We start from the raw sequence: 12,577 nt of genomic DNA on the forward strand, positions 1-12,577 counted from the left end.
CGCGGGACCACGTAATTTGAACGCATATTCCGGGAACGGATAATCGAGGTTCCACTGTATGAATATAAATTAACTAAAGTAAACTCATTTCCTCATCCCGAGGTGGTGCAGCTCTCTTTTTTTTTTTTGGCACGGCCCAAATGAAGGGGTGCTGCATGCATGATTTTTACCGCATAGCAGCCTTCCTGCCATTCTTAAATCTCTGGCAGTATGGTACCAAGAATCAAACTCAGAACGGCAGCTAATTGTGCTAACCATTACGCTGACGGACATTCTTAACAACAAAAAAAACATTATAGCATGACTGATGCGTGCTTGCATTGCGTGCATCGGACACAAAACTATTCACTTATTTGAGCGACGTCATCAGAGCTGCAGTAGGCCTACGCTACGGAGGCGGACATTTCTTCTTAACTACGAAACACAGATGCACCGCATGACTTTGACGCGTGTTTGCATTGTGAAGGTCGTACGGCGAAACTATTCACAAATTTGTGTGATGTCATCGGAGCTGCAGTACGGCTTGTACTCGATTCAAAGCAGAATCGCTGTTCTTCTCTGACAAATCACGTTAGGGGTTCTTGTATGCAAGATTTATTTTTTCATTTTCTTTCTCTCAAAAAGCCAGGAGGGTCTAATACACGAGTAAATATGGTAACCCAACAAACATAGTAAGAAACCTATCGAGACAGACAAAAGTGTAGGGCACTAGTGGACTGCACCCAGGCAACTGGAGACAGTCTATGATGACGATGATGATGATGATGATGATGATGATTCAATGTCTAAACTCTTGTTTCCTTATTTTCTAACTATAATACCAATAACTGGAGATACATACTTGTTGATCACTATGCGTATCAAGGTCATTATCCCTTATCCTCTTCACAACACTGAACTGCGCTGGTCCTTTCTCCAGTTCTGGATACTTCTCTGACTCAGGAGGTTGTGTTCGCATGCCTTTCAGTCCAGCTACAATGCGTTCTGAAACAGTAGCAAGTGCTTCTTGTCCATACGCTCGCACCACATTAGCTAGTGATGACGCAGCACCTTGGCGGACTGATGAAATGGGATCCTCCAAGTTACGGAAGAACATTGGATATAGCGATGGCATGGCAGCTCGAGATTCCTCAGGAAAACACTGGATGAAGTTTCCACATGCCAAACAAGCAGCTGTATAAATAAAATAAGAGCAAAATTTACTATATTCATTTGTGAATATGAATAAACAGGGAGGATTAAAATTAGTTTCTGTGAATAAGCTGAATAAAACTATTCTACACAATAAATCTATCAACATGAAGTTTTTCTACATGATGCACTAGCAATCATTCAAATAACAGCATCGTGTAAATTATCAGTCTCCACTAAAATACTAGATCTTCAAATTTATCAGTCATAAAAATATTATCATCATCTACTTTTCAACAATGGTCATCACCATCATTATCCTATCCTCTACTAACAAAGGCTCCAGTCAAAAATTGTGGGTCCAAATGCTTTTTCTATGCGTACTCCATCCATGCAAGGTAAGTCGTTGCTATATATTTTTGTTAGTTATCTTATCCAAGCATTTTCAATAAATTAATTGCATGTCAGAAAGGATCCTTACCATCTCGAACAGGCCAGCTGTCATCCCGGAAACAGACTAGAAGAGTATGCAAGAGCTGCTCCACAAATGGTCTTACGGCTTGCGGTCGGATTTTTGCTGCCAATTCTGCTATGCAAGCACAAGCTGCCTCACGGACTGCATGGTTGTCTGACTCGGTGGCTACAATATAGTAGTCCACTGTATATGATACATACTTCTCAACCAGATCCTTCCCTCTCACGCCTGTCACTTGCCGCCATGTCTCCTGGGAATAAATCCTAACTCCTTCTGCAACATAATACCTGGAACAACAAGAAACATGGGAAAATGCATACTACAGCCCATAGAATTTAAATCTTCCCATGGAAAGAAAACAGTCCTTGTAAGTCTACTGAGAACAAAACTACCTGCACAGAGCCCATTAACGGTACGCTGTGCATCTCCTGCACTTCGGAAACAGAAAAACGACACAGAAAGTCGTGTGCTACTTGTCGCAAAGAAAGGTTTGAGGCTGTACAATTCACAACCAAATGTCTAGGTTTGGTGTGAATAATGTTTTTACTTCTTAATAGTTATCTAAAATTGAGCTGTCTCATTAAAGGGGACACAAGATCTCCAATCTTCCATAGTATGGTAAGATGTGGGATGAATTTTTAAGGGAACTGCTTGGGTCAGACCAAACAGATTTCACGAATGACCTATTAATGTATCCTAAATTTAGTGGTAATAATCGTTTTACCATAAAATCAATGATGTTATAATTAACTGCTGGAAAATAACTGGGGCAGCTCAGAGCAGTTAACTGAAGATGACATAAATTGTATAATGACCTTGCAATGCACTGAAAAAAACATAATGATAGTTCTGTTTTAAAGATTCATAAAACACTTTATACCAAAAATGCTATTTTGACAACGCGAACAGAATTTCACGCTCTACAAACCTATTTTACCAACAAGAACAGTATACAAATATTTCAAATATTAGGATTTTAATACTTCTGTATTGTTTATTGAAGCTGCTGGTATGACATACAGTAGAACCCGGCTTAACTGACATTATCTTGCAAAATTGTATTTTAATATTTTGTTTTTAGCGTCTCGTTCTTAGCCGTCGATACTAGTAATTCTCTTGCTATATGTGCTGAGAGCTACTATGCAAACCCTATTTTTATATTATGACTTATGCCAGAATGCACGTGTAGCATAAAACAAAACAGTTTCTTACCCTCTAGTTAGTTCCATGATACATTTTTTCTTGAACAAGCAGGAATTATTACTGTATTATTATTATTATTATTATTATTATTATTATTATTATTATTATTATTTCAAACATTGATATAGGAATTAGAAAGATGTTTTTGAAGACTTTCGTGTGGAGCGTGGCATTGTATGGAAGTGAAACATGGACGATAACTAGCTCAGAAAAAAAAGAGAATAGAAGCTTTGGAAATGTGGTGTTACAGAAGAATGCTGAAGGTGAGATGGATGGATCGAATCACGAATGAAGAGATACTGAATCGAACTGGTGAGAGGAGATCGATTTGGCTAAATTTGACAAGAAGAAGAGATAGAATGATAGGACACATCTTAAGACACCCAGGACTTGTTCAGTTGGTTTTTGAAGGAAGTGTAGGTGGTAAGAACAGTAGGGGTAGACCAAGGTTTGAATATGACAAGCAGATTAGAGCAGATGTAGGATGCAGTAGTTACGTAGAAATGAAAAGACTAGCACAGGATAGGGTGGCAAGGAGAGCTGCATCAAACCAGTCTATGGACTGATGATCAAACAACAACATTATTATTACTGTGTTATTCGTCATGAATATTATGCAGATGACTCCGACCTTGACAATAGCAGTTCTGAGAAATGAGTTACAGCAGATGATTGATTTAATGCATTGGAGGCGAGATTGATTTTGAATGTTTATTAAAATACAGTACCACACGCTTTAAATACAGCACTGTAATAAAATTACTGTACACAGTAATCAGTTCAGTAGTAACAAAAGTTGTTTCATTATTTCAGATTGCTTTGTGCTTTTCTGAACAAAGCAATGAATCTACACCAGCTGATGTATGGTTGATTAAAAGGTGGCGCGACATAGCTGCACGATAGAGGTGTACCAAGAAAATTCAGAAGAAAATCACTGATTTTATACAATGAGTGTTATGTAAATATTTTAATGTTAATATACAGTATGCACCTTTGCTTAACAGAGTTTATACATTTTTATTTCTACACTTAACTTCCGAAAATAATTACCATGTGTCATCCGAAAAAAGCGCATCAACCGAAGTGGCTCCGCCACCTTTATTTCGGATAAACGGGGTTCTACTGTAATTGTTACTTTGAATTTACCTCTAGTGTGTTTTTACCAGTTATCTCATCATTGTTATCATTCTTAACTAATAATTTATACATGATGTGTGATATAAATAAATAAATAAATAAATAAATAAATAAATAAATAAATTGAAGCAGCAAAAATAATGATGATAATTACTTTGTTACATGCAATCTGTGTGCCTTGAAAAAATTCATCTTCTATACAGAAGGACGGGCACAGCAGACATCATTGCTACAGTCTTGCTCTTATTTATTGTCAAGTCAGTAATCTTTAAACTTGGAAGTTCCATTCATCTAATCTTCGCTGTACCACTAGCTCTGTCTCTCCCCGTATAGCTACATCTTTAGCAAATACCAAAACATTGAGATCCCCATTTCCCACCCCTTTGATTTTTACAAACATCTCAGGAACTAATTGGATCAGTCAAAAAAGCAAGATTACAACTATGAGGGGGTTTCTGTGAGAGTCAAACAGACTATGTTTAAAACATATCATCTATCACGACATACAGCCTCGAGTGTTGCATAATTAATTATTTTTACAATTTGCTTTATGTGGCACTGACACAGATAGGTCTTACAACAACGAGGGGATAGGAAAAGGCTAGGAGCGGGAAGGAAACGATCGTGGCCTTAAGGTACAGCCCCAGTGTTTGCTTTGTGTGAAAAATAGAAAATCACAGAAGAACCATATTTAGGTCTGCCGAGAGTGAGGTTCAAACCCACTATCTCCCAAATGCAAGCTGACAGCTAAGTGACCCAAAACAAGAAGCCCCTCGCTCAGTGTGTTAATAATAAAGAAGAAGATAACAAGCATATGAAATGAAGTTTCTGCAGTCAGCCAAGCAAAAGACCACAAGAGATAAAATTAGGAACAAGGATATTAGAGAAGAGACACAGGTGGGCCTGTCAATGGCAGAGAGACTGAGTGCTGCATGACTCAAGTGCTTTGGACATGTGAAGAGAATGAGGAAGAGCCAAACCCAAGACAGTACTTGGATAGGAATATACAAGGGTAAAGATCTATTGGATGACACAAGAAGTTGTGGCTGGGAAACTAGAGCAGAAAACTGGGAAACTATAACAAGACAGGAAGTATACAGTATATCAAGATGAACAGAGCAAAATGGTGGCAAATTGTCCTTACCCGTCTCATGGGAAGAATACAAAGAATATGATGAGTAGCACAATGCTGACATGACCAAGTGTGAATGCACATGCTCCAGTGTCCAATAAGTTCATCTTCTCACACAGAAGATGATCTACTTTGAGCCAGCCAAGATGCATTGGAAATGGGCTTTGCCCCCCCTACCAAAAAAAATGCTAATATGATTGTAAGTGTAGTATGTTTCACACACAGAAATACCCATCCAATAAATTTTTCCTATTTTTTCATTTTTTCCTCTGCAAACCACATGCTTTAAAATTAAGCTGGTACTGTAGGAACTGTCATTTTGGTATGGTGGCTGCGCTTGACCTTCAACAGCACGTGGTTGCTCCGCATACGCCAGAATGGCACCAGCTGCCGTCGAGCTACCACTTGAAACTGTGTCCGCTTGTGAACTCTATTCTGTTATTCGTTTTTTCACTGCGAAAAATGAAATTTAAAGATAAAAATTTCATTGTTCCGTATTGAAAGTATTAACGTTAAAAATTAAATAATTGAAAAAGAGGTTCAACCTATTCAAAACATAAAAGAAAGGAATGTAGTGATTACATTCTTATTTAATAGTGATTAGAAATGGGACCGGTTTCGACCCTAGTCCAGGTCATCGTCAGCCATTCAAAACATAAAAAACAAGAAAAACAATGCATATGAAAAAGAATAAGTGAACTCTGGATCGGTATAAGATGAAATATAAATTGATGATGGGGGTTGAAATTGTGAGTCACTTAAAATAAAACAGTACGTAATATTATGAAAGGTAGTACGGCACACGCAATGATAAGTAAAGTCTCTCAATGTTTATGAATAGTGGAGAACGGTCAAATGGGTCAGTTTTTACACTCTGTCAGGTACAAAGTCACAACACTATCGAACAACATATGAAGATCCATAAATATTTTGAAGTCGCAGACGAATAGATTTATAGAAGCAAACTGCCAGCTCTCGGTGATCAGCGCGGCACATCCAAGGTCATGCGCTGTGGTCTCGAATGCCAAAGTAGAATGGAGAATATCCTGAAGGTCCCCCTCTTTCATTTCCCTGTCTTATCCTTCTTCAACACCATTTATCTTCAATTTCCTTTATTCTTCTCTTATTTCACTATCACTCTTCCTCTACCGGTATTAATTTATTCTACCTTTTCTATTAAAAAAAAAAAAAACAAAAAAAAAAAAACACTACCTTCATTTCGGTTCTCCTCATTCAAATTTTAACTCTTGTCTTGCGCCAACTTCGACTACTTCAATCATGACCTAAATTTTTTCAATTTAAAAAATAGCGCACTGTGCATATATGTTTTCATTTGTTTTCCGATATTGCGCTTTTTACTACATTTTTTTCTCTTTACAATTGTTTTTTCAAGTCAACTGTTTTCCAAGAACTCAGCAGGAGCACAATTACTCATTCAATTATACTGAATTGCATTGTATATTTCTATATATACGTACTTAACTTCCCGCAACCGAGGCAAATACTGGACCTTCAGGATATTCTCCATTCTACTTTGGCGTTCGAGACCACAGCGCATGACCTCGGATGTGCCGCGCTGATCACCGAGAGCTGGCAGTTTGCTTCTATAAATCTATTCGTCTACGACTTCAAAATATTTATGGATCTTCATATGTTGTTCGATAGTGTTGTGACTTTGTACCTGACAGAGTGTAAAAACTGACCCATTTGACCGTTCTCCACTATTCATAAACATTGAGAGACTTTACTTATCATTGCGTGTGCCGTACTACCTTTCATAATATTACGTACTGTTTTATTTTGAGTGACTCACAATTTCTACCCCCATCATCAATTTATATTTCATCTTATACCGACCCAGAGTTCACTTATTCTTTTTCATATGCATTGTTTTTCTGGTTTTTTATGTTTTGAACGGCTGACGATGACCTGGACTAGGGTCGAAACCGGTCCCATTTCTAATCACTATTAAATAAGAATGTAATCACTACATTCCTTTCTTTTATGTATTGAATAGGTTGAACCTCTTTTTCAATTATTTAATTTTTAACGAAAAATGAAATGGCTATCAATATTCATTGCCATTTAGTGTTTGTTTATGGTGAAGGATGCATGAGAATCCAAATGGTTCGCCGCTGGCGTTCATGGTTCCTGGAAGGACAGCAAAATGTGCATGACGACGAGTGCAGTGGCAGGCCTGTTACTGCTTTAGGCAATGCAGCCACTGTTGCAGTTCGGAATGTGGTGGACGAAGATCAATGCGTCAGCATTGATGAGATAATGAATCTACTGCCTCCTGGTATGGAAATTGGACGCTCCTCTAGTGCGATGATCCTGACAGATGTCTCGCAGTATCGAACAGTATGTGCAAGATGGGTCCCATGTTTGCTTACCGATGCTCACAAGCAAGAACGGACTAGGCGGCCCCAGCTTTTCTGCAAATGTTTCAAAAAGAGGGAGATCGAATGATGCCCGCAATGCCACTGGAGATGTAAGCTGGGTGCATCACTCAACTCCAGAAACAAAATGACAAAGCATGGTATGGAAGAAACCAGGCAGACGTGCACCAAAAAAGTTCTCAAGACTTCAGCCTCTGCGGGCAAAGTTATGGCTACTGTCTTTTGGAATGGTGCTGTAATGGTTGAGTGCCTGCTCCAGTGCACTAAGGTCACTGCTGAGAGGTACCGTATGGTTTTTACGAATCTCGGAGCTGCAATCAAACAAAAACATCCTGGTCTTATGTCTCGGAAAGTGTTGCGCTTTCATGACAATGCACGCCCCATTCAGCTCAAAGGATCCAGGATTTGCAGTAGAACTCCAAACAGGACCTTTTTCCCCTTCCACCTTATTATCTGGATCTTGCCTCGAGTGATTTCCATCTCTTTCCACAACTGAAGTTGCACCTTGGAGGCAGCGGTTTGCGACTGATGAAGAGGTGGTAGCGGAGGTGAACCGCTGGCTATCTAGACAGGACCCGACCTGGTATGACAAAGGTATCAAAAAACTGCTGCCAAGATACCAAAAGTGTTTGGACAGAAATGGTGACTATGCGGAGAAGTAGTGTACGATGTGTAGAATGAAAATAAAATATTTTACAAGTGTAAATAACCCGCTTGCATTTTTTGTAAAATAGGGAAACTTATTTATCGGATCCCTCGTAGTAGTAGTAATAATAACAATAATAATAATTAGCACAAACTAGAAAACTGCAGATTCTTGTTCATAATCACACAATTTGTTTTGCTGTGGACAGCTTATATTACAATGGCAGGCATGTAGTGATGTTCTGATGTCTTACTTGTTCATCCAACATCCTGCCAAGTTTCATTGCAATTGCTGCATTCGATACTCCTCATTCCAGTGAATTTCAATTACACATATTAAACAGAATTCTTTTTTACTATAATTTGATATTTTTCCAAATAATTTTTTTAAAAATAATTTTATTTCTTTTACGTCCCACTAACTACTCTTTTACTGTTTTCAGAGACGCCGAGGTGCCGGAATTTAGTCCCGCAGGAGTTCTTTTACATACCAGTAAATCTACCGACACGAGGCTGACGTATTTGAACACCTTCAAATACCACCGGACTGAGCCAGGATCGAACCTGCCAAATTGGGGTCAGAAGGCCAGTGCCTTAACCGTCTGAGCCACTCAGCCCGGCCCAAATAAATTTAAGAAATATAAATTGTTAACACTTAAGTTTTATCTTCTAAAACATTGTTCAGCTTCATTCTTTCATAACATGGTAACTTTTTTTTAAAAAAAGTTCAAAAAACTCGTGTACAAAATGATTTTAAATCATCTTCAAAGCACTAGGACCGTGGAACCGAGAATGAAGAAAGTGATGAGACTCTCAAGGTGTTAACATTTATATCAACCGCAAGCGAAGACTGTCGCTTTTCAAACCTGACTATTTATCCATGGATAGATATAGTAAATCTCGTGACTCCAAGCTTAAATATAATTGTATTAAACGTTGACATCTAAGTTAGTTCTAAGCATCCTGAACTTTTCAGCTATATAATCGTCAAGCACGTGCAGCTATAAATGCTAGTCCTTTTCACCTTTCTACTCTATTTAACATAGATAATGTATGTCTAGTACCATAGTATGGTGTTTCAGAATTGCACTGAAGCTCAATCTTCTCGTTTTCCCCGTATTCTGGAACACAATGATCTTTGCTTTCTCCAACAGAATGTCCCCCACTCTGTGGACTTGACAAACAGTACATCGTCTCAATGGAGCTTCATCTTGTAAGTGTCTTGTCAATTCATCCATCACTACGATAAAAGGGGTAAGCAATGTTTGCAGGAACTCTTACCTATTGAGACACATCCTAGGTAAAAGTTCAGGATAGAAGATTTCTCTAGCCTTATCATCCGGTAGAGACATAAGGAACTTCCTTGCAGCTACAGATGCAGCTAAACGAACCTGCACAGGAACAAACAAAAAAAAGACCTAGTAAAACTAGTAGTATGGTTCAGGAATATTACACAAAGCTTTATGACACAACACTGTAAGCTAAAAGAGAAAGAGACAGGGCGAGTTGGCCATGCGGTTAGAAGCGCGTGGCTGTGAGCTTGCATCCGGGAGATAGTGGGTTCGAACCCCACTGTTGGCAGCTCTGAAGATGGTTTTCCGTGGTTTTTCCATTTTCACTCCAAGCAAATCCTGGGGCTGTACCTTAATTAAGGCCACGGCCGCTTCCTTCCAACTCCTAGGCCTTTTCTATCCCATGGTCCCCACAAGACCTATCTGTGTCAGCGTGACGTAAAGCCACTGTTGTTGTTTGAGTCATCAGTCCATAGACTGGTTTGATGCAGCTCTCCATACCACCCTATCTTGTGCTAACCTTTTCATTTCTACGTAACTATTGCATCCTACATCTGCTCTAATCTGTTTGTTATATTCATACCTTGGTCTACCCCTACCGTTCCTACCACCTACACTTCCTTCAAAAACCAACTGAACAAGTCCTGGGTGTCTTAAGATGTGTCCTATCATTCTATCTCTTCTCCTCGTCAAATTTAGCCAAATCGATCTCCTCTCACCAATTCGATTCAGTATCTCTTCATTCGTGATTCGATCTACCCATCTCACCTTCAGCATTCTTCTGTAACACCACATTTCAAAAGCTTCTATTCTCTTTCTTTCTGAGCTAGGTATCATCCATGTTTCACTTCCATACAATGCCACGCTCCACACGAAAGTCTTCAAAAACATCTTTCTAATTCCGATATCAATGTTTGAAGTGAGCAAATTTCTTTTCTTAAGAAAGCTCTTCCTTGCTTGTGCTAGTCTGCATTTCATGACCTCGTTACTTCGGCCATCGTTAGTTATTTTACTACCCAAGTAACAATATTTATCTACTTCCTTTAAGACTTTGTTTCCTAATCTAACATTTCCTACATCACCTGCCTTCGTTCGACTGCACTCCCATTACTTTTGTTTTGGACTTATTTATTTTCATCTTGTACTCCTTACCCAAGACTTCATCCATACCATTCAGCAACTTCTCGAGATCTTCTGCAGTCTCAGATAAAATAACAATATCATCGGCAAATCTCAAGGTTTTGATTTCCTCTCCTTGGACTGTGATTCCCTTTCCAAATTTCTCTTTGATTTCCTTTACTGCCTGTTCTATGTAAACACTGAAAAGGAGAGGGGACAAACTGCAGCCTTGCCTCACTCCTTTCTGGATTGCTGCTTCTTTTTCAAAGCTCTCGATTCTTATCACTGCAGACTGATTTTTATACAGGTTGTAGATAATTCTTCGTTCTCGGTATCTGATCCCTATCATCTTCAGAATCGTAAATAGCTTGTTCCAATCAACATTATCGAATGCCTTTACTAGATCTACGAATGCCATGTACATGGGCTTGTCTTTCTTGATTCGATCCTCGAAGATCAGACGTAAAATCAGGATTGCTTCATGTGTTCCTACATTTCTTCTGAAGACAAATTGATCTTCTCCCAACTCAGCTTCAACTTGTTTTTCCATTCTTTTGTAAATAATACGTGTTAAAATTTTGCAGGCATGAGATACTAAACTAATGGTGCGGTAGTTTTCACACCCGTCAGCACCGGCTTTCTTGGGAATAGGTATAACAACATTCTGCCGAAAATCGGATGGGACTTCTCCTGTCTCATACATCCTGCACACTAAATTAAATAACCTTACCATGCTGGTTTCTCCTAAGGCAGTCAGTAATTCAGAGGGAATATCATCAATTCCAGGTGCCTTGTTCCTATTTAGGTCACTCACAGCTCTGTCAAACTCTGACCTCAAAATTGGGTCTCCCATTTCATCAGCATCAACAGCCTCTTCATGTTCCAGAACCAAATTATCTACATCATTACCTTGATACAACTGTTGGATATGCTCCTGCCATCTTTCTGCTTTGTCTTCTTTCCCTAGAAGTGACTTTCCACCTGAGCTCTTAATATTCATGCACCTAGATTTCCTTTCTCCAAAGGTTTCCTTGATTTTCCTGTATGCAGCATCTACCTTTCCCAGGACCATACAGCCTTCGACATCCTTGCACTTCTCCTTCAGCCATTCTTCCTTAGCTACCTTGCACTTTCTATCTACTTCATTCTTTAATCGCCTGTATTCTTTCCTGCCCTCTTCATTTCTAGCATTCTTGTATTTTCGTTGTTCATCAATCAGGTCTAGTATCTCCTGAGTTATCCACTGATTCTTAGTTGATCTTTTCTTCCTTCCTAACTTTTCTTCAGCAGCCCTACTGACTTCATTTTCATGACTCTCCACTCTTCCTCTATTGTGTTTCCTTCAGCCTTTTCATTTAGTCCTTGTGCAACATGTTCCTTGAAACAATCCCTCACACTCTTTTCTTTCAACTTGTCTAGATCCCATCTTTTTGCATTCTTTCCTTTCTTCAATTTCTTCAACTTCAGATGGCATTTCATGACCAACAAGTTGTGGTCAGAGTCCACATCTGCTCCTGGGAAAGTTTTGCAATCCAACACCTGGTTTCTGAATCTCTGCCTAATCATAATGAAGTCTATTTGATACCTTCCAGTGTCTCCAGGTCTCATCCACATATACAGCCGTCGTTTGTGGTGTTTGAACCAAGTATTGGCAATGACTAAATTATGATCAGTGCAGAATTCAACCAGCCGACTTCCTCTTTCGTTCCTTTGTCCCAATCCAAATTCTCCTACTGTACTACCTTCTCTTCCTTGGCCTACCACTGCATTCCAGTCTCCCATCACAATTAGATTCTCGTCACCTTTTACATATTGTATTAAATCTTCTATCTCTTCATATATTCTTTCAATTTCTTCATCATCCGCTGAACTAGTAGGCATATAGACCTGCACTATTGTGGTGGGCATTGGTTTGGTGTCTATCTTGACAACAATAATTCTTTCACTATGCTGGTCGTAGTAGCTTATCCGCTGCCCTATTTTCTTATTCATTATTATACCAACTCCTGCATTTCTCCTGTTTGATTTCGTGTTGATAATTCGG

The 12,577-nt window shown here is 39.0% G+C and overlaps 1 protein-coding gene across 1 annotated transcript in view; it reads right to left on the reverse strand.

Moving 5' to 3' along the window:
• Positions 1-12,577, reverse strand: part of LOC136883316 (uncharacterized) — a 74,082-nt gene that overhangs the window by 46,416 nt on the left and 15,089 nt on the right. The window contains exons 5-7 of the mRNA XM_067155555.2: positions 9,404-9,513; positions 1,613-1,893; positions 842-1,173 (exon numbers count right to left, since the gene is read on the reverse strand). Coding sequence (XP_067011656.1) covers positions 842-1,173; positions 1,613-1,893; positions 9,404-9,513 — 723 coding nt within the window. The remainder of the gene's footprint in view (positions 1-841; positions 1,174-1,612; positions 1,894-9,403; positions 9,514-12,577) is intronic.

This window comes from Anabrus simplex, chromosome 11, assembly GCF_040414725.1.
Source record: "Anabrus simplex isolate iqAnaSimp1 chromosome 11, ASM4041472v1, whole genome shotgun sequence".
Classification (NCBI taxonomy): Eukaryota; Metazoa; Arthropoda; class Insecta; order Orthoptera; family Tettigoniidae; genus Anabrus; species Anabrus simplex.